The sequence below is a fragment of the Pseudorasbora parva genome, chromosome 4 (assembly GCF_024679245.1).
Source record: "Pseudorasbora parva isolate DD20220531a chromosome 4, ASM2467924v1, whole genome shotgun sequence".
In the NCBI taxonomy this organism is placed as follows: domain Eukaryota; kingdom Metazoa; phylum Chordata; class Actinopteri; order Cypriniformes; family Gobionidae; genus Pseudorasbora; species Pseudorasbora parva.
In genome coordinates, this window is record NC_090175.1 from 12581095 (window position 1) to 12608525 (window position 27431).

The window sequence follows — 27431 nt, forward strand, 5'->3', positions numbered from 1 at the left end:
CATGTTGTTTAAATGTTGTTTCCCGTTGCTTTTAGCTCACTATGGGCTTATCCCCATTCTTCGCCCTTGACTTTATCAGACTTTGTCTCCACATCCCCCCGACTGTCTCATAGACAGTAGAAGATTGCCTGTGAGCGTCTCCTCAGGTCTATACGGTAATTTCTCAACTGTGCGACAGAGTCGCGTTGGTTATGATGCAATCGTTAGCCTAGTTTTACAAAAACAGCTTCTACGGGGCGATAGTGTAAGATACAAGGTAATTGAGCCTTTTATACATTGTCATGTTTCTTTAGAAATAAACAATGGACAAATGGAGTCTTTAAACGCCTCTGATGTAAAGTTATTCACTGTCAAAGTGACTCAAAAATGAATGGGAGTCGATGGGATGCTAACAGCAGGTGATGGCTTGGTTAGCAATGGTCGCCCCTATGGGTGGAACGCTTTCCGAGTGTTAGATTACCCCCTTGGTATCAACCAGTATCCTTAGAACTGCTTAAAGGTGCACTATGCAACTGTCCGTCCACTGGAGGGCGCCTATTCTAAACAAAGGCGTAGTTTGATGACACCAAGTGTGAGCGCAGCATCTTGGGACATGTGGTCTTTACCTAACAGCCGGTGGAAAATAGGACTCGGGCAGAAATCACGTTCATGGATGCTGTTATTAACGTAACTGTAGTGAAGCAGAGCAGGACCGAGTGTTGTGGAGCTGAGCATGGCTGCTGGAGCGATTTTTAAACAAACACACGGCTCACGAGTACCAGGACTTTAATTATGACAGGACAGGACACAGTCGCCGGGCGCACGCACTTCCGCTTTTTCCGGTCAGGTAAAGCAGCTCTGTTTATCATATCAGATACATTTAAGTGTGTTTAAAAGGATGTTATGACGTTCCTCTGTGCGTTCGTTTGGCGCTGCTGTGACATGTTCACACTGCTAAGAGAAAAGCGCTTCTGCAGAATAAAACCGAGGGTAGCGCAGATATGACACGATTGACAGGCGACTTCCTCAAACGCTATGCTGAAACGTCCCGGTCCTTAGTTAAAATAGCAATTTTCTCACAATTTACAAATAGTTGGAAACATTTGGGATATTGTAAGTACTCAACTGAACAAAATATATAACACTGGCCTAGTGGTTTTTGGATATTTTACTGCAAAAATACTATATAGTGCACCTTTAAACTTCACAGAACATTAGTGGAGAAAGGCATATAGTTCATCATAACATTGCAATATACATCATTTACATAATTTACCCGCTGTATTGCTAAATGCACATGATTTCTTATATCAACAAAAAAAATATACTGGGATAACCTGGCTGCTCCGTCAGATCATTACTGGTGGTGGTTGAGGAGAGACCCCTGACATGAATGTGAAGCGCTTTGGGTGTACAGTTGTACATTTGAAAGCGCTATATAAATGCCTCATTCATTCATTCATTCATTCATTACTAAATACTGATAATGCTAAAGTCTTGCCCCCTTCGTGACGTGATTGGTTAAGGTAGTTTGTGACGTCAGAAACACCAGCGATTTCAAACTTGACTGGTGTTGACTGATGAATTTGCACATGGTTTGTCTTGAAGCATTAAAAACAAGACATAAGCCCTATTCGGATGGTAATTGTTTCTCATGTGGACATCCATAAAAATACATTTGCATGTCACTTCAAATTTCAGCAAGGCTCAAAATTCAGCAAGGCTCAAAAAGGATATAAACAGTCAATTTTGAAGCGATCTCTTTTTGAAAACTCAAGAAATGTGGATTCGGACGGAAATTTAATCACCACACACGACCTTGGTGTTTGTCTTAAAACAGTAGGTAATCAGTCCGGGGATTTTTATGCAGGTGTGGGAGAAAAACACTGACATTCTGGATTTGGACGGCAAGACAATCACTGACCAGCCCCTGTAAATGATGAAAATACCTTATGACCCCACGAGAAACAATTACTGTCCTAATAGGGATATAGACTAGCCTGACGTGGTCATACTCAATTCTAGTCAGAATATGAACCGTCTGACCTAAAAATGTTGTGAGCGGGGCTGAGTTCGGCTGGCATCTAGGCTAGCTATAGACATATAAATCATTAAAACCTTGATTTTCACCGCAGGGGGTCTTTTACACATTCTACTGACAGTACTCTCAAAAAGCAAAACATATTTTGTTTTACAAAAAGAAAAGAAAAAAAAATGCTACTATATCATGACTATATTAGCCATTGTTTATTGATGCTAATGCAGTCCCACTGGTTTCCTGGAGATGTGGATTGTTTTGTTCCCCACAACGATATTAATTCCCAACAAATCTGAGTCTGTGGAACATCCACTACTGGGCTCATCTTGTTTTGTTGGCTGGACTCCACCATGTGGAGTGGATACGGTTCTTTCCAGCTGTAGTAATTACTGGAGACAAGTCAAACAATAGCTCTGAACGGCAGCACGTAGCTCATTGTCCACCAGACAATAGGAACTCTTAGACACTCAGACCATGTGCAAAAACGGTTTTGTTTACACTGCCAAATACCAGATATGTGTAGGTTGTGCTGTTCGGTGAGTCTGACCAGTTTTTTCTCCATTGCAGCCTTCAAGAAGAAGAAAGACCAATATCTCCTTTTTATATTAGGTACGAACTTACTTCACTTCACTCTTCACTTTTGTTTTTCCTGCTACTGAAAAAAACATGTTATTTTGGTGGTGTGAATGGACTTTATATAATGTCTCAAAATGGATGTTGTTTTATTGTGCAAACCAGGGAACAAGGTCTTAATTTTCAGATTTGACAACACCTTTGTGTTTGTTTTGTACATTAAGCTTCACCTACGTGAGTTGTGGTAGTAAACTAAATGTCACAAATCTTTTACATAACACAACAATATGCACAAATGATCGCTCAAAGCTGAAATCCACTTAGCGTCACGTCAAGGACGGCTGCTAATGGTTTCTGGTTGAGTACGGTCTGAGCGTGATGAATCTGGTAGCCGACAGGTCAAAACAAACCTCTCCTGTGGTTGTTTTTTCGGTTCATTCATGTGTTGACTCATTGCATCAGCTCAGGTCCCCTCTCGTACCATAGCAACTGACCCTTCACACATTTCCCATCACAGTTTACCCAACCCAGCCCTCACGCTGTGGACGCTTACACTCTCTCTGGCACGACATCTGTGAACATGAGCAGAGAGCCTTAAAGGAATAGTTCACACAAAAATGTAAATCCTCTTTATTATATACTTACCCTCATATCGTTACCAACATGTACGACTTTATAAAATAAAAATAATTGATCAGTTTTTTTTATGCAGTGTTGAGGTTTTAGCCAACCACTTTGGCTAATGTTTTTTATTGTTACTCCTCAGCACTTGCCTTCATAAAGGAATGACAAGCAAATAAATAAATATAATATACTAGTGCAGGGCTTGACATTAAGCATGTTCATGTGGGAACAAATAGGTCATTCACTTGTCTGAGAAAAAAATTAGCTTGTTAGCTTAGCAAGTTTTTTTGTTGTAAATATAATTTAATCTGAAGCAATATTCTCAACAGCATTCAATCAGCTTTTACATATTTAAATATGCATATTTGTGATATTTTTACCTTTTATAAAGGGCACCCCCCAAGCTTATCAAATATAGGCTATGCTTCAGGTTTCATATAATATTCTTAAATTTGATCTATAAAATAAGACACTGTAGGGTTGTTACCAATCAAATTAAATAATTTACACTGAAAAATTACAACTGCAATAAATAATGTTATGAGATTTGTATTTTTGAGTAAACAAATAAGAAATGTTGGAAAGGATGTTTAAACATTAAACTAAACCACCAGTAGGCGGCAGCAGGTGAGTCTTAATGAGTGAGTCATTGAGAGATTCAATCAAACGATTCATTCAAACGGCTGATTCATTCAAGAATGAGGCACCCTGCGTCCCAATTCGCATACTATCCATCCTAAATAGTATTCGAAAATAGAATTAGTATGTCCCAAATCGTAGTATGTTGAAAAGAGTATTCCAAAGATTCCCGGATGGTTTACTATTTCCGGTCCGAATTCACAGTATGGATCGATGGGCACTCTAACGGCTGATATTGCCCACAACCCATTGCGAGTTGGACGAGGATTCGATTAGAACTACAAACGCGGATAAAAAGCGTTAAAAAACTACAAACATGACGGATGTGCGAGTTCGACGGTTAAGCATGCGGTTAAGTAGAGAAGTTTAGATAAAGGGGTTTGAGTGACCCTATCAATATTTAACCTGACAAAAATATATTTATTCAGTGTTGTCCACATTATATTTCACATGCAGCAGCATTATGAACTTTTGTAATGACACGTTTGGCCATTAACTTTTTAATGCATCATATATTTAAACTGCAAACACATGAGGAGAGTCTCTGCATTAAAGACCCACACATGGCAGATCAACGAGCGGCTACATTTCTCTCCGATACGGTAGGAGATTAAACAGAATGTGGAGGATTTGAACTGTGACGAATCTGACGATGATTGACAGGGCAGATAAACTGTGACGGGATGCACGTAACTAAGCGAAAGAGTCCGTTAAAGATGGCGAAGTAGTATGTCCCGAAGCTTGCATACTTTTCTGCTATACACTCAAAAGTATATACTTTTTCTTCACAAAAAGAGTACATACTTTTAGGACGTAGTATAAGTAGGCGAATTGGGACGCAGCAGCAGTCGTTTAGGAACAGGTTATTGAATCTTTGATTCAACCGATTCATTCAAACGCTGAATGATTCACTAAGGCACGCTGTTGCATGTGAGACGCGTTATGGTTCTGCTGTTGGGGACTTTTTTGCTTGGAATCTTTGTTTGGAACTATTTTCCCTTCATGAAACAGAACAAAAACAGTCAATATTGCATCTAAAATGTAAGTGACTTAATGTTAGTTAACCTTTTATGAAACTGTCATATGAATGTCATTTTCAGTCGTGATGGTATTCAGGAAAACGGAAGTTACGGAACACTTGGTTGTGTGAAGTTGTTTAACTGTAATGTTATTTATAAAAACTTCACATTTTGAATGTTTACCGCAGTTTCTGTGTTAGCGGCCTTTATTTGTCTCGATTTCTCTTCGAGAGGCTGGGCGAGCATCAGCAACGCGACCAAGTTCCTTAAACATTATTATCCACTATCCATCACCACTTACAATTAATGGAGAATCATTCTTGCATTTTGGTGATTCAGTTATTTTTTTTGTTATTGACGTTTTAATCAGCTTTTAATCACTTTTAGTATTCTCCTTCAAAAAATCCACTTGTCCCTGACGAGCCCTGCTAGTGTGTTTTCTGTAACCTTTAACCTCTTGTTCAGATGAATACATGATTGAAGTGCGTTTGCTCAGGCCTGAGATGTCAGTCAGTGAATAAATAGTTTTAGCATGCTGTTGTTTTGTAACAAAATATCTAATGAATGAGATTTAAAGATGCTCACCAAGTTAATTCAAAAGTACAATAAGAACTTTAATCTTACGAAATATTACAATTTAAAATAACTTTTCTGTTTGAATATATATATATATAATTTTTTTCACATGATCCTTCAGAAATCATTCTAATATGCTGATTTGGTTCTTCGTTCCCTCCTGTTTTGTCCGCTGCTGTGATCTAGATTTGGGAGATGACTGTATGGAAGAATTGACTAAGGTAGTAGACTAGTTTTAGTGCCAGCTTCTACTCAGTCCTCGCCCTTGGCCTATGACCGCTGAGTTATGCAAGACCGACAGACCTCATCAGATCATCTTTAGTCCTCTGTCTCAACGCTTCTCACTGACATTTTATTGCCTGCCTTTAATAGAATCTATGTTCACATCTAGTGGTCATCGCTTTTGATACCGCTCAATACGGAGAAAATTGTTTACTCACTCATGGTGTTTAAATAGCGAGTAGTCAGCTGTGAGTGGTTAACTGGCTTTGACCCTGAGAGCGCTGCTGGTAAGGACATAACTGTTGTGTCTGGAGTATTTCCGGATCCAAAAGATAATGCTGCTATTTTTGACCATGGAGTCATTTTCTGGAACTTTCTTTGGAGTGTAAGAGTATTTAGATTAGGTTTTTTGTTTGTTTGTGGTAAATCATATTTGTTTTTCTGATTTGGATGGCCAGATTAGGTCAGTAATCCAATGGGAGAGATTTCCTGGCTTCAAAACAATGTGTACAATGCAGGGTTCTATTCAATGCATAACAATCCCTAAAGTCCCAAACTCAAATACAGTCCTCACTTTACGAGTCCCAATTGTAGCCTGAAAAGAAAAGTTAAAACATGTTTTGCTGTGTAATATCTATGCTGTATTTGCATGCAGGGCATCATTTCAATACAGAATTGTGTTATTTATGGTGCTAAGGCAGCTTCAACTGAAACCACATAGAACCACCAAGTCTTTTTCTCTGATATCAGTTAAGAACTGATTAAACCTGATTAACAGGGAAACACTTTGACTAGAGTAACTGTATACATAAATGTTACTGTTCAAAAGTTTGGATCAGTATGAAGAAAATAAAAACTTTAGTTTGCAAGGATCCATTAAATTGATTAAAAGTAAAAGTAAATATATTTTTACATTGTTGCAAAATGAGAAGTTTTTTTATGAGAAAAAGCACTGAATCAGCATATCAGAAAATTATCAGAAACCTCACAGTACACACTAGCAATTCCCTGAAACTACTCAAGACACCTTAGCAACGCCCTGGCAACCACCCAAAACACCCTAGCATGGTGGCAGCGAGATTGCCCTTTCAGAATATTTAAAAACCTGGTTATTATTTTTATTTATTAATTTAAAATGTATCCTTACATAAAGATTTGATTGTATAAAACTGATGCAAAAAATTAAAATTTTAATTATTTTACTCACCATCAAGACATTTAAAAAAATCTTCTATAGAATTAAAATTGCATTGAAATATTTGTAAAATTGCAATCCAGTGTTGTTTCGGGCCCCTGTTGACTTTTATTAACGCTTAATAATTCATTATTTTTCTCTTCTTCAACATGTTCTTCTCTTTAGCTCCCAGATCTCTCCTGGACATTGCAGACCTGACTTAACAAAGTAAGTGATTACGCAGTGCCGTAATATGACAATTCAAGTATTTGAATCAATGATTAGTCAGTCTTCCAGACAGACGAGTAATAATGTAATGTAATTAAAGCAATCATCGTTTGAACATTAACTCTCTCTCTCTCTCTCTCTCTCTCTCTCTCTCTCTCTCTCTCTCTCTCTCTCTCTCTCTCTCACACTCTCTCTCTCTCTCTCTCTCTCTCTCTCTCAGTTTTCTGGAGAAGACCATTCGCTCAGCGGTCGAGCAGCACCTCTTCAACACACACATGCACACAGGTCAGAGTTCAGAGGGCTTGGATCCGACTGCCCACCTTTCATCTCCTGGGACAACGGCCCGAGAGAGGAGGAGACATCTACGAGAACAGGAGCAGACCTTCAGGTAGGAGCAGGTTACTCCTGAAATCCAGCTATTCTTGGGTTCGGACTCTGGTGTGGCATGGTAGCTTGTCTGTGCAGTGGGTGTGCAGTTATCCAGGTCATTGTAGAATGATGAGTACTTATTCTTATCAACGTTACATGGTCCTTAGTTGCTCAAATGTTTTTCTCATCAAAACTGCATCATCAACAGTTTCGCTGCAATTTATATCTCTGATGTCAATCTCTACAGCCACTCCCACAGCAATTAGCAAGTAGTTTGGTGTGATTGCGATATAGGTTATACCTCTGATATAAATTCACAACTGAATAAAACTGATTACCAAAGAAACACATTACGTTGACTAGAATATATTATACTACCGTTGAAAAGTTTGCAACAGGTAAGATTTTAGTTTTTTAAAGAATTTACTTTTCAGCAAGGATCCATTAAATTGATAGAAAATTACTGAAAAGAAAGCAGCACAACTGTTTTCAACAGTGATAATTAATAAGAAATCAGTATATTATAATGATGTCTGAAGGATCATGTGACACTGAAGACTAGAGTAATGATGTCAGCATTGATTCAGCTTTGAGCACAGAAATAAATTACCGGTATATTCTAAAATATATTCAAATATAATATTGATATTTCACAATATTACAATTTTTTCTGTATTTTTGCAAAAATGCAGCCTTTTATATTTATTTATGGAACCTGGAATTAATGACAAATTCATTCATTTGACACCAAATTGTATCAGACTTTTGGCATCCCCTATGCTATTTACAGTTATTATAATTCTTATATAATTAATGTTATGATATGCACATAAGATGCACGGGAAACATACATTTAATGTACATACATTACAATACATTTAACATATATTACTTATTTTATTCAAAATAATTGAATATTAAATCCAAAGTTTTTAAAATAAATGAATGCTGTCAAATCCATTAATCACGATTAATATAAAATAAAAGTGCATGTTTACATAATATATATATATGTGTGTGTGAGTGTGTGAGTGTGTGTGTGTGTATACTGTGTGTTATTATTATTATTATGTATATATAAACTACACTCTCATTCATGTGTACATATTTAAGGAATATTCGCATATATATTTACTAATTTTATATATAAACATAACAAATCTTTATTTATATATAATATACACACACACACACACACACACACACACACAATACACCTCTATATATTATGTAAACGGGAACTTTTATTTAATCAATTTGACAGAACTAAAATAAATAAAACTGTTTTTTTTTTTAAATGTGCTTTATCCACTAACTGTTACGGGTGTGTGGTGCAGCAGAGAAGAGGAGATTCAGGACTTTCAAAAAGATAGGCTTTATTCAAAATAAACAAACACCAAACAGAACACCAAACACAGCTAACATAAAGTAGACCGGACAAGGAATGACTGAACAAAAGGAACTTAAATACAAACACTGTCACCTGTATCCCTCGTTATGCCAGTCATTACAGATGAGAAACCACACAAACAGACAAGTGGCAGAAAAAGAGATAAGAGAACATGTGACCTAAGCAAACCCACTACAGAAACAGACAAGTGGCGGGAAAAAGAGACAAGAGAACATGTGACACGAGCAAAACCACAACAGAAACAGGCTGACATGTAACACTAACAAGGATGTCCAGGTTTCTGCAGCTGACACTGAATATGAATATCAGATGATTAAATATCTACTAATTTATCGGCCTAGCTAATATAATGCATATCGACCTATAGCTAATTTTAACCTAACAAAAGTGTTTAGTTAATCCCATTTAATCACAGTGAATCAAGCAAAAAAAAAAACTTGTTTATTTTTATGAATCTATCATCCACTCTTATTCCCATTCCAGCTTGGGTCGTTGATGGCTGGATCTCAGAGCGATCAAACTAATCCTGTTGACACGAACTCTAAGCAAACTATCCACAGAGACACTGAAAAACATTAGATTAGTGGCTCAACCGTTGTGTTGTGTTACACAGTTGTAAATAAACCGTCACATCTGCTTTAAGTAGGTGAGGTATCACAGCGACAGGTTCATTTCTGCTTCGCTCTTAGGATTTGATCCCTTGAGTAAAGGTCAAACACAGGACGTCCTTGTCTCATCTCTTGCCATTCTGTGGTGTCTGAAAGTGAACTGTGACTTCCTCAGGGTCGAGGGTGATAAAGAGAACATCCCGTCTCCGGGTGTGAGGGTCACAGAGGAGGGCGACGGGCGTCTGCTGCTGCAACACGAGGCTCAGAGAAACAGGAAGCCCAAGCACAGTCCCACACTGACTGAGCTCTCTGACAACCAGGACGCCCCCACTGTAAGTCTTGATTTTTAGTCTTGTCTCCTTGGCCTTCTCTTTGTCTTCTTGCAAGCAAGGCAAGCATCACTGTTACTATTGTTCTTACTAAGGGTTAGTGATTTCAACAAACTTCTAACCCAAAGTTTTCAATATAGGAGTGTAAGTTGTCCTGTAGTGTACAATTATTAAACAGTTTTTTTGGCAGGCATTAAATTATTAAAATAGGCTCTGTTGACTTGGGCCAGTATAAGCAACCACTTGGCAACAGACATGCAACTGCTTAAAAACCACCTGGAATAATATTAATAAAAAAAAAACAGTAATATTATAGCCTGACGTTGTCATACTCAATTCTAGTTAGAATATGAGTCTGATTCTGCTCCATTGGGCTGTGATTATGGGGCATGTTTCAACCATACTAGGAAAGACATCAATTGGATAGACCTACAACCAATCAGAGCAACGAAGCGACGCATAATGTTAGTTGTCAAATGTCAACAGAGCTCAACTGTACTGTGTTGCCAAGTCTGCGGTTTTCCCGAGGGTCCGCGGGTTGACGCAACCTCAATTATGTGATATATAGACCCAGGAATAAGAATTTTAGCAGGCAATCTTGCCAAAATACCACACATTTTATCCCCCAAAACGAATTTTTTGGATCAAGTCCAGACTGAACCGCCCAAGCTCAAATGTTGTGGGCGGGGCTCAGTTCGGCTGGCATCCAGGCTAGATATATTAATACATATAAAAACACAAACCAACACATTCTCCCCTCTGAAATGTTATCCCATTTTTTCGGGCATTTAAATCTTTGCGGTTTCACAACCAAAAGCTGCGCAATGTTAGCACAACGGCACACTGACCGTCCCAAGATTGCGGTCGAATGCGGAATCTATGAATATATATCCATGTTTCATAAGGCAACTTTACCAGTCGGCGACTGGCTCTTTTATTTAGACAAGGGGATGTATTCCGCCAATATTGCACTTTGCAGATTCTCCCATTCATAAATAATAGAAGCGCACCGTCTTTATATATCTATAGTTGTATTTTGTCATTATATAGACAAAAACAGTTCTCAGTTCTTACAACTCATTCTTAGAAATAGAGGATAAATCATGCAGGTTTGGATTGGAATGACAACATTTTCTTGAATTGTCATTTTTGGGTTAACTGTGCCTTGAAATTATGTTTTGTTTAAGTGGAAACAACCCCCCTCAAATTAAAGTGTGGTATGAAACAGTGAGAGGAACAGCTAATTGTCTTAAAGTCCTTCTTGTCTTTGTTCATGGGAGACAGCACATAATGCATCTCGGCTGAAAATTGGAGGCAAATTGCAGGGCTTGCTTTTATCGTAATAGTGTTTTGACGAAGACACTGACTCATGTTTATGCTAGATGTGTATTTGTGTTTCACCTCAGCAGATCAGATCCCACAGTGCATTTGCCGGTACACCACAGTGACGTGCATTAGACATCATTACAGATGTAATAGTAATGTCTCGGTTATACTGAAACATATCTTGAACAACTTGTGGTTGACCAGTGTGGGTGTTTTAATGGCAGATAACCAATCTAATTAAATATGAAGTTTATAATATAGACAAAAGTCTGACACCACATAAAAAAAAAAAATTTTTTTTAAGAAAACCTAGAATTAAAGTACTAAGAAATTACAAAGTTCATGCTTGTTTTTTAATTCTACTTTGCAACCAAATTGTTGAATTTATTTAAACAAAAAGTATATATAAAAATTAGTTTAGTTTTTCACTAGTACTCTCAGACTTTGGGACCCTGCTGTATATAAAGCAGTTCAGTGATGGTTTAAATAATTTTATTTAAAATCCACTGACTACACTTTATATGTTTGGAGTTACACTAGGCGAATACTGTCCAGTGCACATCACTTTTACTACTGTTAAACATGATAATAACCCTAAATTTGATTTGCTGCAACAACTTGTACATGCACCCTAGGAAATAGGACAATATGATCACACCTTAAAGTCGCATTATTTGTATTCATTTTATTGATTATTTAATGCTGGTTTATGTATGTTAAGAAGATGCATGTGTTGGTTTTCTTTTAGTCAATGGAATGCCAAGAGCCACCTGGGGCTTACAATAGAAATGCTATGGAAAAAATGGCGTCAGCTGATAAAAGGTAATTCAAACACCTCTAAATGCGTTATGTGCAGTTATATGTAAGTTGGGCAGTAGAAATAACCTAGGACCTTTTTACACCTGGTATTATGATGCGTTTTGGTCGATCGGACCACAACTACCTCTGGAAGTGGTCGAGAGTGGACAAGCTTAAAACATTTTAGACCCCTTTTACATCTGCATTCATTTAGTCCACTTGTTTTATTTATTTATTTATTTATTTTTGTTTTATTTTTTGTTTTATGTAGTTATTTTAGGTAATTTGTCCGATCTACAAAAAAACATCTTAATACTAGAACCTTAAAGGTGCCCTAGAATGAGTTGAAACAATATGTTAAATTGTTCTCTGATATCTACATAGAGGGTATTTAAGGGCAAAAATGGTCCAGATACAGTTTTACAGGTCCATTTACAACCCTATAAATTGTCCCTAGGATGTAATGCTCTGTTTTTGCCTTATTTGGAAGAGTCATTAATATTAATGTTGAGCTCTGCTCTGATTGGCTTATTTCAGCAGCTCACACAAGTTCAGTTGTTCAGCAAAGTGGCTCGTGAGTCCTGACCATCCTGACAGAACACAGACAGACTGAATGACCCGTTAAAATGCATTCTACTTGTTTATTGGTGTTTTCGCGAGAGAGAGCTCGCGTGCATTTGGTTGCCAGATTGTACATGTTTAGGTAAAACACCGGATAGTATACGGGTTCTTTTCACAGAAAAGCTCTGATTGGGGGATTTAAATGACTGAAATCGGGCAACTGCAAGCACGAACGCTCTTCATTCCCTCAGACAAAACCAAAACCAGTGATTTTAGACTCATCTTTTTTCGTCAACGATATTGCATGTTTATATAACGTTAGTCACAATGTAGGCTATGCAGTGACTGTGATGCACTTTGAAATACAAGCATGCAAAAACATCATACTTAAGTTCTCAATGTCAATGTTTTTACAAAATGAATAGCCTTGTCAAATGACTATCGTTTTGACTTGTATGGTGGAAAAAGGGTTACGTTTGCTAGAAGGATCGAGTGAACGATCTGTAAGTAACGTATCTACGGTTGTATTTTGTAATACAAAATAATATTAACATTTGTCATTAGGCACACTTTAGTTTTGTATGGTACTTGGGGTTTTTGTTGTTACTGTACTAGCATCTTGCGTTATCTAGATAATGCGGTCTCTCTAAGAGACTTTCAATTTAATCAGACATTTTTTAAACAGTCAATAAGTGGATAAAATCACTACTTACTGCTTGCAGGAATATAGTTGCCCCTTTCTTCAGTTTAGCTTGCTTGAAATGGGCCGAACAGACAAAATATCTTGAATTAAATTGTTGTGGTATCCGATTATAAACATCAACCATGACTGTTGGCATTTTGTATCTGTGGGAAGTGTAGAAAAGTCCTCACATCCCCTGCACGGCCTGGAGCATGACATATGCGTCCATGAGAGGTGCCGTTTTTGCTATCCTCGAGTGTCGTTTGTTTACCTGCAGTCCAGATGGACTGCATTTAAATGGACTGCATTTATATAGCGCTTTTATCCAAAGCGCTTTACATTTTTGCCTCACATTCACCCATTCATACACCGACGGCGATGTCAGCCATGTAAGGCGCCATCCAGCTCGTCGGGAGCAGCTGGGGTTAGGTGTCTTGCACATGGACACTTCGACACTTGGTCAGGTGGAACCGGGGATCGAACCACCAACCTTCTGGTTTGTAGACAACCTACATGAACCACTGAGCCACTGCCGCCCCTGATGCAATCGTTGATTCGGCTCCGTCAGTTCTGCCTGGCAATGAACATGTTCGGACAGATGCAAATTTTGGGGGCGTACATATAAATGATTACCAACGATTGCATCACGGTTGGCCTCATGTTGAGAATCACTTATTTTTCCGTGGTGTTTTTGATTCACGAGATTTACATATGAAGTAGGAGGCAATGGTGTTTGAGACTCACAGTATGTGATGTCCATGTACTGAACTCTTATTATTTCACTATGGCAAGGTGAATTCAATTTTTCATTCTAGGGCACCTTTAAATGGGTCACATCACAAGAAATGAAATTTCCCTTACTTACTTTTGCAACATAAGAAACTTTATAACTCAAAACTTTCCCTTCAGTCGCAAAAAAACCCATCTATATTGGAACTAATCTTGTATGACCGAGCTTCTTGGTTTTCTGAGATTTGAAACCTGAAAACATCAGCATATGATAGCTCACATATACAGTTCAATGTTGTTTATTTGGTGGTCATAGATTATGGATTTTTAAACACTCTGATTTAAAGGTGCCCTAGAATGAAAAACTGTTATTTACCTTGGTAGTTGAATAATAAGAGTTCTGTACATGGAAATAACTCCTTTATATTTTAATCTTGTGCATGAAAAAGACCACTGAAAAACAGGCGAATCCCAACATAACACAGACTGTGACATAACAGTCGGGCTCATTTAATATTTACGCCTCCCCACATTTGCATATAACCAGCCCATGTTCAAGGCCAGGTAGTATTAACGTGGACCTGCACCGAATCAACAGAAATTCTGCAGGTATTGTGAAGATGATGACATTATAGTTAAAATGGCACATTATGGATGTAAATGTTATGTTCCAGGCTGTACAAGGGAATGTGAGCACTTTTCATAGCCTTCCCACAGAACAGAACTGTCTACAGGCATCTATAACAGGATACTGCACCAATTTATTTCTAAGTTGTTAGTTTGCTCTGAATAAAGACAATTTTGTTCGATTTAAAATATTGTTTCTGACCGTGTGTAGCATCTACAGCTCTGCACACTGGATCTCAGCATTTGAAACAATATAAATCCTGAAAATATATATCCCTGATCGATCGTTTCAGTCTGATCTCTACATATTGAGCAGTCGATTGATCATTTTAGCAAAGTTATGCTTTTACAATATCACTAATGAAATATATTTTTTAGGGGGAACCATCAAAAGGAACATGGGATACATTTTATTCAGGTGAGTGTAGTTTATTTCTGTATCACATTTCCTGCCTTTAACTTATTTTTATTTCCTGCATTGTGTATCTTGAGTTTATTTTTTAAACGTTTGAGCAACCATACACGGTTCACTTTTTTATTGCAAGTTCCTGTAACAGATGTAGATGAACAAAAATGTAGATGAACAACATACTTTTTCTCCTAGGTGAGACGACACCTGTAGGAAGGACATCAAATAGTTAGTTGCACTAAATCTTTAGGAGTTTACAATGTCTTTTGATCGTCTGTTACGGCGGTGTTAAGACTCATTTTGGTACGTGTCAACAATGATTTACATTATCAGATCTTTGGGTAAAGGGATTAGAAGAGCATCTGAAATGCATCCAAACTATTTTATCTGTTGGTGTTACTGTGAGAACATCCTGGATTTGTTGGACCACCACCTACCTTCACCCTGCTGTCATGCCATCTGGGCTCTGGCACTGTTTAATATTAATGTGCCAATGAACAAAACCCTCAGCTTTAGTCGTCTTCCAGCATGTTCAGACCAATCGGTTTATAAAGCTGTGACAATTATGTTGCACATCGTTGGTTGTCCTCCAAGTACTGATACACAGAGGTCCCATAGTATTTGGACACTTTGGGAGTGTCCACATTTGGCATGTTTGGTTCGATTAAAGCGAACCCTGGTGCGATTGCTCTGTTAGTGCGGTTCGTTTGAATAAGTGTAAACGCTGCCATCTGAACCCTTGTGCGCGCCAAGCGGCCAGAGAGTGCTGAAAAAACGGTTCTCAGTCCGCTTCCAAGCTAACTCTGGTGCGGTTTGAATGAAATATGAACGCAACAAGGACCAAAGACAAAAAACACGACATGATGTCACAATATGCGATCCAAAAAAGGACAGAATGCTCGAGCATGCCTGTTTTTTATCATCATAGTCGCATAGTGGCCCATCACATTTTGGCACAGGTATCAGAACCCCGTCTTCTCGCAGCAGATCTTGTGTTTGTGTGTGTGTGACGGAGGTTATTCCTGCCACTGTTGTGACTCCTTTACACATTTAATAAGCTCTTCACGAGTTCTCAGCTGGTCAAAATATCATGTGTAGCTACACGCATACAACGAGAGCATTTATCCCAGAACACAGCACTGTTTTGGGTAGGCTATTTGGCAAGTTCTGTCGAGAAATATACATGATAAAATTCCATTTAGAACCTTTATTTCAAAGTGTATTAAAACAAAACAAAAAATAAATGTAGTGCTTATGCTATCGTTCTTTAAAACGAATGTCACTGGGTGTGTTTATTCAACTAATGCAATGACATTCATACATTTTTAAGAGTGACTCAAGCGTTCAAATACTTTGAGGGTCAATGAATTAGTTGATTTAGTCACGAACATCCTGTTGAAATATTGATTTATCGTCTGTAAAACATCTAGTCTAAATAAGACTATATAATAAGACTAAATATAGAAATCAAGCAATTGAGTTTCTTCTATCTTTGTCCTTCAAAGATGTTTGTAATGTTTCCTTTAAAAATTAGAGACTACTTTGTTTATTTTTCCAACAAGAAATATTGGTCTTAAGCCCAAACATGATTCGCTGTCACTGTGATGTCACATACATGTTGAATCAGTGCACGCATGAGATCTCACTCCTCCTTCATGCGCTCTAACAGAACATGTTGTACCCAGCTGTGACACGTACGCAACGCACTGGTTTAAGAGATTCCCTTCTCGTTGATACTGGCAGCTGATTAGTGGCTTTTTTCTTTGAACGTGTTGAAAGGCACAATCCTTTACCCATATATGCAGAGCTTTACTGCAGATTTAACTGCAGTGTTTAAAGCCGTCTCTGACAGTTTGGTTTCTAATATTAAGCACGTCAATTCATTAACAAATATATTTTTGAATTTATGGTAAATTCAAAGTTTAAGAAATGTCTGCTTTTGAGGTGCACTCAGTAATTTTGTCCTTAAATTAGATTAAATGCTTTATACAGTACATAAAGAAATTAATAGTATATTTAGGGGGAAAAAAGTTAAGATTTCTGACTCCAGTTGTTTTTAAATTGCATAAAGATCTTTGCTTAAAGGGTTAGTTCACCCAAAAATGAAAATTCTGTCATTAATGACCCTCATGTCGTTTGACCTCCGTTCATCTTCAGAACACAAATGAAGATATTTGTGTTGAAATCCGATGGCTCAGAAAGGCCTTCATTGACACCAATGTCATTTCCTCTCTCAAGACCCATAAAGGCACTAAAGACGTCGAAACAAAGCCCATCTCACTACAGTGACTCTACAATGTTTTTGTGCGCAAAAAGCCCTCTAAATAACGACTTGTATTGATGGCCTATTTTAAAACACATCTTCCTGAAGCCTCGGAGCTTAATGAATCAGTGTATTATTCACGATTTGGATTAAGTGTCAAACCGCCAAACTGCTGAAATCATGTGACTTTGGCGATCTGAACCGCTGTTCGCCAATTGAACTTGCGTAAAAAGCGCAACTGGCTTGATGACGACGCCGGACGTAGCATAACCATTTCTGCATAAGTATTCTTTGAATACGGAAGGCCTTCTGCCGGAAGCTATATATTTTACTTTATAAAGTTTTAAACATGGATATTTCTTACAAAAACCGATCGATTTGCTTCAGAAGGCCTTTATTAACCCGCTGGAGCCCTGTGGAGTACTTTTATAATGGATGGATGCACTTATAAAGTCAATAATTGTATAAGTTTGAAAGAAGAATGTCATATACACCTAGGATGGCTTGAGGGGGAGCAAATTATAGGACAATTTTTGGGTGAACTATTCCTTTAAGGATTATACTTTTTGATTTGCATGCATTATGAACATTTTATTTGATTATATATATATATATATATATATATATATATATATATATATATATATATATAATAATTATACTTTTTTATTATTCATTTGTGCACAACTTATTTTAAACACTTAATTTTCCCCCTAAATTTTCAACAAACCTTTTAGGCCATAGTTTAAGTTTCTAGAACAGATTACTGGTGTTTTGGCATCTCTGGATACGATGAGATATGTAGATTGAAATATTTGTATCCATAATAACTCCAATCTCATCAGCCATATAATCTCATTATAGTTGTCACCTCTTTAATCATGACGTGAACAGGCGATGACAAGAAGATTATCTGATGAATTGTTTACTGTAGATTGCCCTTGATTGGAGAGATTTCAGGCAGTGTTTTTCTGGGACAAACATCATGTGAAAACGACAAATCTGTCGAAAGCACGTTGATCTAAGTCAACTGACTTCCACCACTCAGGTCTTAAAGTCGTTTTCGTCATGGTTTAAGTGAAAGCATGTAGACGTGGTAAATACATTAGGTTTACGTTCGCACTGTAAACACATTCTCGTTTTAAACGAACCAGTGTTTATTTTTTCGGTTTTGATGAGTGTGTATTTGTGCAATGAGGCAAATTTCAGGCTAAGCGTTTGCTTTTTGTCCCCTTACATTGAAGTGCCAGAGTTTTCACATTCAGGAAGTCTGGACAGTCTGCTTGCCATTCTGTTCCTTATCTCCTCTGGTAGTAATAAACATCACATCTCTTCACATGTTGGCAAAGGGCATTTTACAGAGCAATGTGCTCAACTTTTAAACAGCACAAAGTCCTCATTCCAAGTTTGGATTGACACACAAACAGCAATGTTGCAATTATGATGGGGCACGTAATGAAAATCACATCAGAAAAAATAGCACGTCTGCAATGGCACAAGTGCGTTTCAAATCCAGTTGCATTAGCATGAGTAAGCCCTCAAGTGTGCTGTAATAACAGTTAACGGGACTGTTTGTCATGCTGTCAGTAATTCGGGACATGAACACTGAAAAAAATTAGGTGTAGAACTAATTTGAACTCCGAAATTGCTAGTAATTTTCACAAAATGGCAATCAATCTGAAATTTGAACATAGAAAATCTGAAATGGTGTTTCCAATAATCTATGTTTTATTTGCAACTTTGAAAAAAAAAATCAATTTTACAGTGTAGTGAGGGAAAAATCCCCCTCTGTTCCAAAAATAGACCCCATCCCACGCCCTAGTGGCGGAAGTGTGTGTTTGTGTGAATGACGGAGTTGCACGTTTGTCCGGATTAGATCTGTCTGCACCCTTCGCGACCCCTCCTGCGTGATTGATCTTTACCGAAACAGTGGGAAGAGTCCCGGCAATGCTAAAGTGAAAAGATTGGGAAGGCATTCTTTGCCTGCGTGCACTGCGTGCTCGGCATGTTCCCTCTGTGTGTGTGTGTGTGTGTGTGTGTGTGTGTGTGTGTGTGTGTGTACTGGGACACAGCTGCGCAGAGAGAAAGGGAGGGGTAGAGAGATAGAAATGCACATGAAATTAACCACACCTTCCCTGAAAGGAACATGGGCGGGGTTTGAGCAGGGCAGACAGCCAATCAGCAAGCAGGGGTTTGTCCTGCAGGGCCGCCCCCTGCCTGTAAGTAGACGGGGACAGGCGCAGGCAGGGTATTGCTCAACTTAAGAAGCGCACTACCCCCACTCTGGTGTAGCTGGTGTTTATCCTTCGCTCTTTTCTCTGCTAGACGCCTGCCATGAAAATCCAGGAGGCTCTTAGTGGTGCGGAGCCGTGCGACGATGTCCCTCGACTGGACCTTTCTACTCTGACAGACGACAGCAACTGGGCAGGTCAGTGTATTTTTTATTTATTTATGTTTGTCTCTCTCACTTTGTGGGTGTCTCTCTCTCTCTCTCTCTGCACATGGGTGGCAGCTGCAAGTCTGCCTTGCCCACATTGTGTCCTCATGCTGTGGATCTTAAGTGACTTAACAGAGGAAGAAGATTACAAGCATTCTGCAATCTGTTTTCCTCCTCATGCACACTGTTGCATTTAGTCTAGAGACGCTTATTTTGCATTGCAACAGCGTGCTAGCAATGCTTTTTTGGGCACGGTTGTAGCAAATACTGAGGTTGGAGCCACAGCTTCTTCAAAGCCCTGCGATGTCCCTTGAGAATTTTGACTCGGATGCCTCTGGGATTTATTGAGTTTGCACTGGATTCAGCTGCGGATCTGGCAGTTGCATGTTTTTTTCTCTCCCTACAATTCCCCTTTGGCCATAATCCTCTGTTTGTAAATAGCAGAAAGGCTTTTGATTTGCATATTTGTGCTTCTTGATTCATCTATCATATTTTTTTAAGATAAAATATCTATATATTTTTTAATTATATAGGTTTTTACTTAGTTTTTTTCCTAATTTAATTTAAATGTATATTGATGAATATAGATTATAGCACTTTTTGATTCATTCATTATATTTTTCAATATTGTAATACTTATTTTGTATATATATTGCAATTATTAATCATGTTCTTTGAGATAAAATGGAGTAATCTTTTGTTTTAAATGTTTTTATTTCATTTTAATGTATAGGTTAATTTATAAATATATACACACTATATAATATATATTTACAATATATGTAATATGTATGTTTTAATTTATTTTAATGTATAGATTAATTTATAAATATAGATTATGACTTTTTTCATCAGATAGATAGATAGATAGATAGATAGATAGATAGATAGATAGATAGATAGATAGATAGATAGATAGATAGATAGATAGATAGATAGATAGATAGATAGATAGATAGATAGATAGATAGATAGATAGATCAGGGTTTCAATTTGTTTGGAGTCGAGCCTAGCAACAAGCAGACGTTCGGCTCTACAAGTGGAGGACTGTATAGTCATAGCAACTGAGAAGTGAAACAGGAGGAGGTTTAAATCCAGGAGTCTGGGAGCTGTTGCTATGTGCACGTCACGTCTCGCTCTTTAAAAACTTGTCATGGCTATTCACAACAGTCTCTCTTCCTGTTTCCTCTACTGTTCGTGCAGCATGTGCCAGTTGTAGGCTTGTACAAACACGCGCAAACACACCCTCTTTTCACATTGACCTTGGAAATGTTGTAGCGCACGTTTTGTAGGTTTCTCAGTTCGAGGCCTGGCACAGATTAGCCAGTGAAGTGCACATATATGGAGCTGCCCCGCTGAGAGGGTTGCCATGTTGATTCACAGTTACCCTTTACTTTAATATATTGCTTAATATTGTGGTCACAGCCTTGGCAGTCTCTATACTGTATAATGTACTTGTTCAGTGGCACCCTCTAGTGAGAGCTTCAAACGGCTGCTTACATAAACACACATCTCGGCTGACTGTTACACTCAGATGGTCCAAAAAATATCGCCCTGTGGTTCTGCATCATACAGACATTTCTAGGAGGGCAACACAAGATATTTCCTCCATGTGCTGTCTTGTGTTTAGACAGAAATGTTTTTTAAAAAATGTTTTTTTTTCTTCCCCTTTAGGTAGTTTTAGAAATCACTTTAAGGCCATTCAGAAGTTTAATTGTGCCTTTTTCATCCTACACACAGATCCTTGCAGTTAAGTTTGCTGATATAATTGACGATAACATGATGAAAAATATTTATCAGAATATTTTCAGGTATTTATTGTGAAAAGCTTTTGAAATAAATGGGGTGCATATTTCCTAGTTTTATTCTGCGAAGCTAGCTATTAGTTTATGCTAAACGAAGCTGCTTAATTACGAAAAACATGATGAAAAATTAAACATAATATTTATTTTGAAAAGTAATTTGAATAGTACTTCACCTAGTTATATTTTAAAAATACTTGCAATCATATTTGTTATGCTAAGTGGAGCAACTTAATCGCAGATAACATGATAATAGTTGAGTTTTGGGACTATTTATTGTGAAATTCAAATGCATAAATTCACTATATATCCTAACAATTTAGTTAGTTATGTTCAGAGTAACATGATGGAAAAAGATAACATGATGAAAGGAATCAGTTCTATGTGTGGTAAAAACACTTTATATAAATCTAATATAACAAATCGAATGCTTTGTGCAGTGTTATATTCTGCAAATCATAGCAATTATGCTAAGTGGAACAAACTCACAGATGAAAGGGGTAAATTATTATACAAGCTGAAAGTGTTTTTAAAATCTTTGGAAGCATATGGTGGCTATAAAGCAGTACACATGACTAAAGACAAGATGTTGCTCCAGCTCATGGGAGTGGTCAAACGAGTATTCAGGACCTTTGTCCCACTGCAGCCGGTGCCAAAACACAGTGCGGTGACCCACTGCAGGGCCAAGAGGCAGCGGTTTGCCCATATGTTTTTCAGCTCACAATCTCTGTGGATATTTTTTTTCTTATTAGCCACTCAGCATTTTCACTAGCCACAATTCTGACATCGATACTATGGGGAAAAAATGCTATATAGATATTTTTTATATTATCTTATAATTTGGCAGTAGGGAGATAGAGATGCTGTCACTTTAAGACCTTGTACACAGATCCATTATACTGTTACATGTGTTTTCTTTCTCAACTGTTTACATTCACTTAAAACATAACCCAATGTGTTTACGTGAATACTCGCTAAGACCAGCATTTTGACATAATTGTGTGTGTATTTGACTTTTTAAGCAGTGGGAAAGAACTCAATATAGTCTTGAGAGGCGGCTTTATGTGTGCGCACTTTGGGTGTGGACTCAAAATCTGCGGGAATTAGTAAATCCTGCGCAATATGTGCAATCCCACACTGAAATTTAAGCCCTGTAACAGCAACAATATTCATCCGGAGCAAATGAAAGGAGTGAGTGAGTGGAGGCGGGTTTGTGTGTAACTCGGTGTTGGAAAGATAAGAGAGGAAGTGCAGTTTGTATCATATCTATTTGTGGAAAATGAGTATTGTAAGTGTTTGAGATATTTCAGTATCGATATGTATCTTTCCTGGCTTTCCAGGCTTTCCTGTCGCTCAACCAGTAGAGTGTGGCGCTAGCAACGCTCAAGGTCATGGGTTCGATTCCCAGGGAAAGCAAGAACTGACAATAATATAAAAAATGTACCTTGAATGCAATGTAAGTCGCTTTGGATAAAAGCGTCTGTCAAATGCATAAATGTAAATGTGTATCGAAAAATCTATATTTTTGACAACTCTACATTGCAGTCTTTTAAAAAGGTGTCTGAAATAAGCAATTGAAAACATGTATATATTATATATACAGTTCAACCCGCCAAAGTGTCTAGTAGGAGTGACTGCGTTACACTCCACTGCTGAAATACACACGCATTTGGCGGGTTTTAAAGTCGAGCCCTTTTCACAATCTTATTTATCACTCCCTGCTTTTCTGCCTGTCTCATTCTCTTGAGTAAAACAGCATTTCCTTGGGTCATTATCACAGTTGCCTTTTTGTCTTTCCTTTTGTCTTTCAGATTCTAATTTCTTTAGCGCCCCTTTCCTTGATTTTAAAAGCCTTTTAAAATCCATTCACAATGAGGGTAAGGGCCAAGATCTGCTTTTGTTAACAACCTAATATCCCTGAGCCCCATCTCTCACCAGTGACCTTTAAAAGCTGCATGGAAATCCCATAAAACACCTCAAAGTGGCATGTACCTACCTAGCATCTAACAACCTGCAGCCTTTGAGGACCGGCAGAGAGATGTGCCTTTATTAATGCTTCGCAATAGCCTACTGAGACTTTGTGAGCCTTTCAGTGAAAGGCCATCTTGTAGCACATGCTTGGATGTATTATGCTGGCTCAACAAAATGGATCCAAATGTGTTGCCATGAGGGAGAGGTCCACCTGACCCATTAGCTCCTCAAGCATGACTGTAAGCACATGACACAAATAGTCACAGAACCGGTGGGAATTTAAGCTCTAACAGATTGGTTGCACAGCATTTTGAAAAGCACGTTGAGCTGTTTGTGTGTGCATGTGTTGAAATGGTGCAATAGCATCCCTGCTAAGGCACGCTTCACCGCTATTACTGCAAACTTTTGAATACTAAACATTGATAATGATAGCAACTGCATAGAAATGTGCCAAGAAACCACATTGCAACACTTAAGCAATGACTCACAACACATGGTAAAAACCACATTAGTCCCTTAAACTACTAATGTGCATTTTAGAGTTAGGTACATCAATAAAAAAAGTTACTGTGCCAAACGCAGGCACAAAACACATTGTTTTATTGTTTGTCCTAATGAACGTTGCCTTGTGCAAACACTTCAACACTGTAAATATGTTGATATCAACTATATAACAACAGATAAGCTCGTGTTTGCTCCATCATGCATGTCTGTTCCACAGGTCACATCGCAGTCAATGTTTATCGCGACATTCTTCTTGCTGCATCGTTGAATTGCTCTTCTGACCTTACTTTATGGGCACGGCATCTCATTAGTAAATAAACAAAACATTCCAGTATCACAGCATGTGCTCACTATGTCTGATTAATAATCTGTAGTGCATGATACTGTTCAGAACACATTGTCAAGATTACATTTAATAGTCTGCAATGAAAATGCACATGTGTATTTAATGCAATCTTTCTCAAAGATAAAAACAACTGTCTACTGAGCTGAATAGCACACATTTTAGTGGTTTTGACTATAACAATATTGACCTCAGTATGCCTGAAAAGGTCAATAGAATATCAGCCTGGTTAAAATGTAATGTGTACTCAAACATTTGTTTGGCCCTGACTGTATATCAACAAAGACAAAATCTACCTCGTGGGTTTTCTGTTGCCGCTTGTTCACTGTTTGGTTTGCTGTTTACTAAGTGACTTGTGAAATCTAGGCATGCTGCTTTGTCATTTCCCTCAATTTTTAATGCTTGCGTGTTTACAGAACCAGTGCCGGCCTACTCGTCGTGCCAAAGGGAAAGTATGGACCGCGAGGAAGCTCGTCTGTCTCCCCACGCCGGTGGCATGCTTATTCGCCAGCTCCTGGAGGAGGACAGCGACCCAATGGTCTCGCCACGGTTCTACGCTTATGGAGACGGTCAGCAGTATCTGGACGACCCAGAGGTTCCTCCATCACCACCCAATGCCCACTCCTTTGTCAGGTAATACAACAAACCCTTGCGAGGTCTGGAAGATGAGATAATGTGTACTTCAGAGGGTGAAATGAATGCTGTTCTCCTCCATTCAGTAGGCGGAGAAGTTCATCTTTAGGCTCCTGCGACGACGACCGGGAAGAGTTGACCTCTGCTCAGCTCTCAAAGCGGATACACGTACTCAAGAAGAAGATCCGGAGGTTTGAGGAGAAGTTTGAAGATGAGCGCAAATACAGGGTGAGCCAACTCAAAATCCTATCTACAGTGATAAATCAATCCAATTCTAACTAAGCAGTCTATTCTGGAAAACATTGTCAATGCACCATTTTCATGATTAAAATGACCAGAGCGAAATGTATTTAGCTCTATGTGACAAATGCTGAGTCTAGTGTTTTCTCTACAGCCTTCACACGGCGACAAAGCTGCCAATCCAGAGGTTCTGCGCTGGATGAATGAACTGGCCAAGATGCGCAAAGACTTGAAAGGTATGAATGAAATGCCTCTGCTAGAGAAAAACTCAATTCTGGTTTTATCATGTAAGCCATGCTAATCCAACCTTTAATGATTTTTTGTTTCTGCTGTAATTTCTCATTAACCTTTGTGGGTTGGGCCTAACAGGAAAACAACATCTGATCTAATCTGCTCTCTTCATTGCTTGCAAAGTTCTTATAAACAAATGACTCCATGTTCTGGCTTTATATCACAGATCACAAGTTGCTAAAGTCAGAAGAGGATTTGACGCCCATCCCCCGCCAGCGTAGCAACACGCTTCCCAGGAGCTTTGGGTCTCAGCTGGAGAAGAAAGCCCCTGAGACCAAAGCCCCCAAACCTCCTGTGGAAAGCACACTGGATACCGTCATGAACAAACTACAGGAGAAACGCAAGGAGGCTGGCCGACCTGAAGACGTTAAGGTGCGATTTTTAAGGGTTTCTTTTTCTGCTATTTTTGCTATAAACAAATGCATGAATCTTTAAAATGTTATTCTCTGTTCTTCATTAGGACATGACCCGTGAGCAGATTGGATCAGAAAAAGTGGCCCTTCAGAAAGCGCTTCTATATTATGAGAACATCCATGGGAGACCAGTGAGTATGCATGTCTGAAGGTTAAGATTTTATCTACATGGGCTGAGGTTGATTTTAATGCCTTTTTGTCACTCGTTCCAGATCACCAAGAATGAGAGGCAGGTCATGAAGCCTCTATACGACCGGTACCGACTGGTCAAACAGATCCTCTGCAGAGCTTCTGCCATTCCAGTCATTGTAAGTTCTGAATTTCTGCTTTTTTCACTTTTCCCTCCCCGTTGCATGCTTCTGTCACAACTCAGTTTCTCCATTAACTGGAGAAATCGCTCATCTAGGAGTTCATGTACAGCAGGAGTGTCCAATCCTGCTACTGTAGGGGCACTATCCTCCAGAGTTTAGCTCCAATCCTTCCTGTGCCAACTTAACCTCTTATCCTTCAGAGGTCCTGTTTACACCTGGTATTAAGATGTGTTTTGGTCGATCGGATCACAAGTGGACGATGCTGATTTCTAACACACACTCACAGCATTCGGCTGGTCTTGCAGCTGTCAGAGCAGAATTGATAGCTGCTGCTCTCCGTGTGTTTTTTTTGTTTTCTCTGGTTGTGTTCGTATGTAAATTGCATGAGCTTATTTTGTCCATTAGAACTGAAAAAAAACACCACTTATATAACCTCCAGCGGTTAAAAAGTTTGTCCTCAAAGTGGACAAAAGAGACAACTGGTGTAAACGGGTATTTGTCTCTCAGCTTGTCTAGCTGTTATCCGATCAACCAAAACGCAATACCAGGTGTAAACAGGGCCACAGATGCCATGAAGCAAGATGGCTGACAAGAGAAATTAAATTCAGTAGTAAAATATATAAATAAACTGGTTATTTTACCTAACATTTGTGTATGCTCTATATATTTATGCTTATTAGAGTGTGGTGAGCTTAGCGAAATGCTAACACTGAAGTGTACCCATTACGATTTGAGTGTCCCAAATTGGGCGGCATATGCAAGCAATGTGAGCTGTGTGAAGTTGCTGCCTATGTAGACTGTTCCAAATCTGCCACACGTGAGGTTCATGACAGCTTGTTTAATGATCATGTAGGCAGTTGGCAGCAAGGCTAGGTTTTGGAATAAAGCTAATACTTATTTGAGCCAGGCTAGCAGATTTGCATAAGCTACTGTGGTTGTATTAAAGGCTAGCTAGCTGCCATTTCTACTTTATTCTTCAACTAAACCGTGTGGATAAATCTCCACGGTATTAGTAAAGGAAATAGCATTAGCAGTAGCACAATATAAGCATTTAGATTTTGTATTGATGCAATGGCAGTGCCGGGGCTTTTTAGCGCCTATAAGCCGGTCTTTAGCAAGAGCTCAAGAGTAGCTCACTGAGGTCATATCCTGTAGCTGGTATTTGCAACACAATTCCTTGTGTCTCTTACACACACTCTAAAAAAACTGAACGGCAAACCTGTGCACATTCCCACACCGCAGGGAGTGTTATACTGATATGCATGTGAAACGCAACAAGAAAAGTGCATGCAAATATTATAT

At 38.5% G+C, this 27431-nt stretch overlaps 1 protein-coding gene across 3 annotated transcripts in view; it reads left to right on the forward strand.

Moving 5' to 3' along the window:
- Positions 1-27431, forward strand: part of fam13a (family with sequence similarity 13 member A) — a 75431-nt gene that overhangs the window by 44041 nt on the left and 3959 nt on the right. For all 3 annotated transcript variants that reach the window (XM_067440952.1, XM_067440951.1, XM_067440953.1), the window contains 13 exons: positions 2585-2626; positions 7031-7072; positions 7293-7460; positions 9636-9792; positions 11864-11937; positions 14891-14930; positions 19510-19612; positions 24658-24874; positions 24961-25102; positions 25269-25350; positions 25572-25777; positions 25866-25949; positions 26031-26126. In XM_067440952.1, coding sequence (XP_067297053.1) covers positions 2585-2626; positions 7031-7072; positions 7293-7460; positions 9636-9792; positions 11864-11937; positions 14891-14930; positions 19510-19612; positions 24658-24874; positions 24961-25102; positions 25269-25350; positions 25572-25777; positions 25866-25949; positions 26031-26126 — 1453 coding nt within the window. The remainder of the gene's footprint in view (positions 1-2584; positions 2627-7030; positions 7073-7292; positions 7461-9635; positions 9793-11863; positions 11938-14890; positions 14931-19509; positions 19613-24657; positions 24875-24960; positions 25103-25268; positions 25351-25571; positions 25778-25865; positions 25950-26030; positions 26127-27431) is intronic.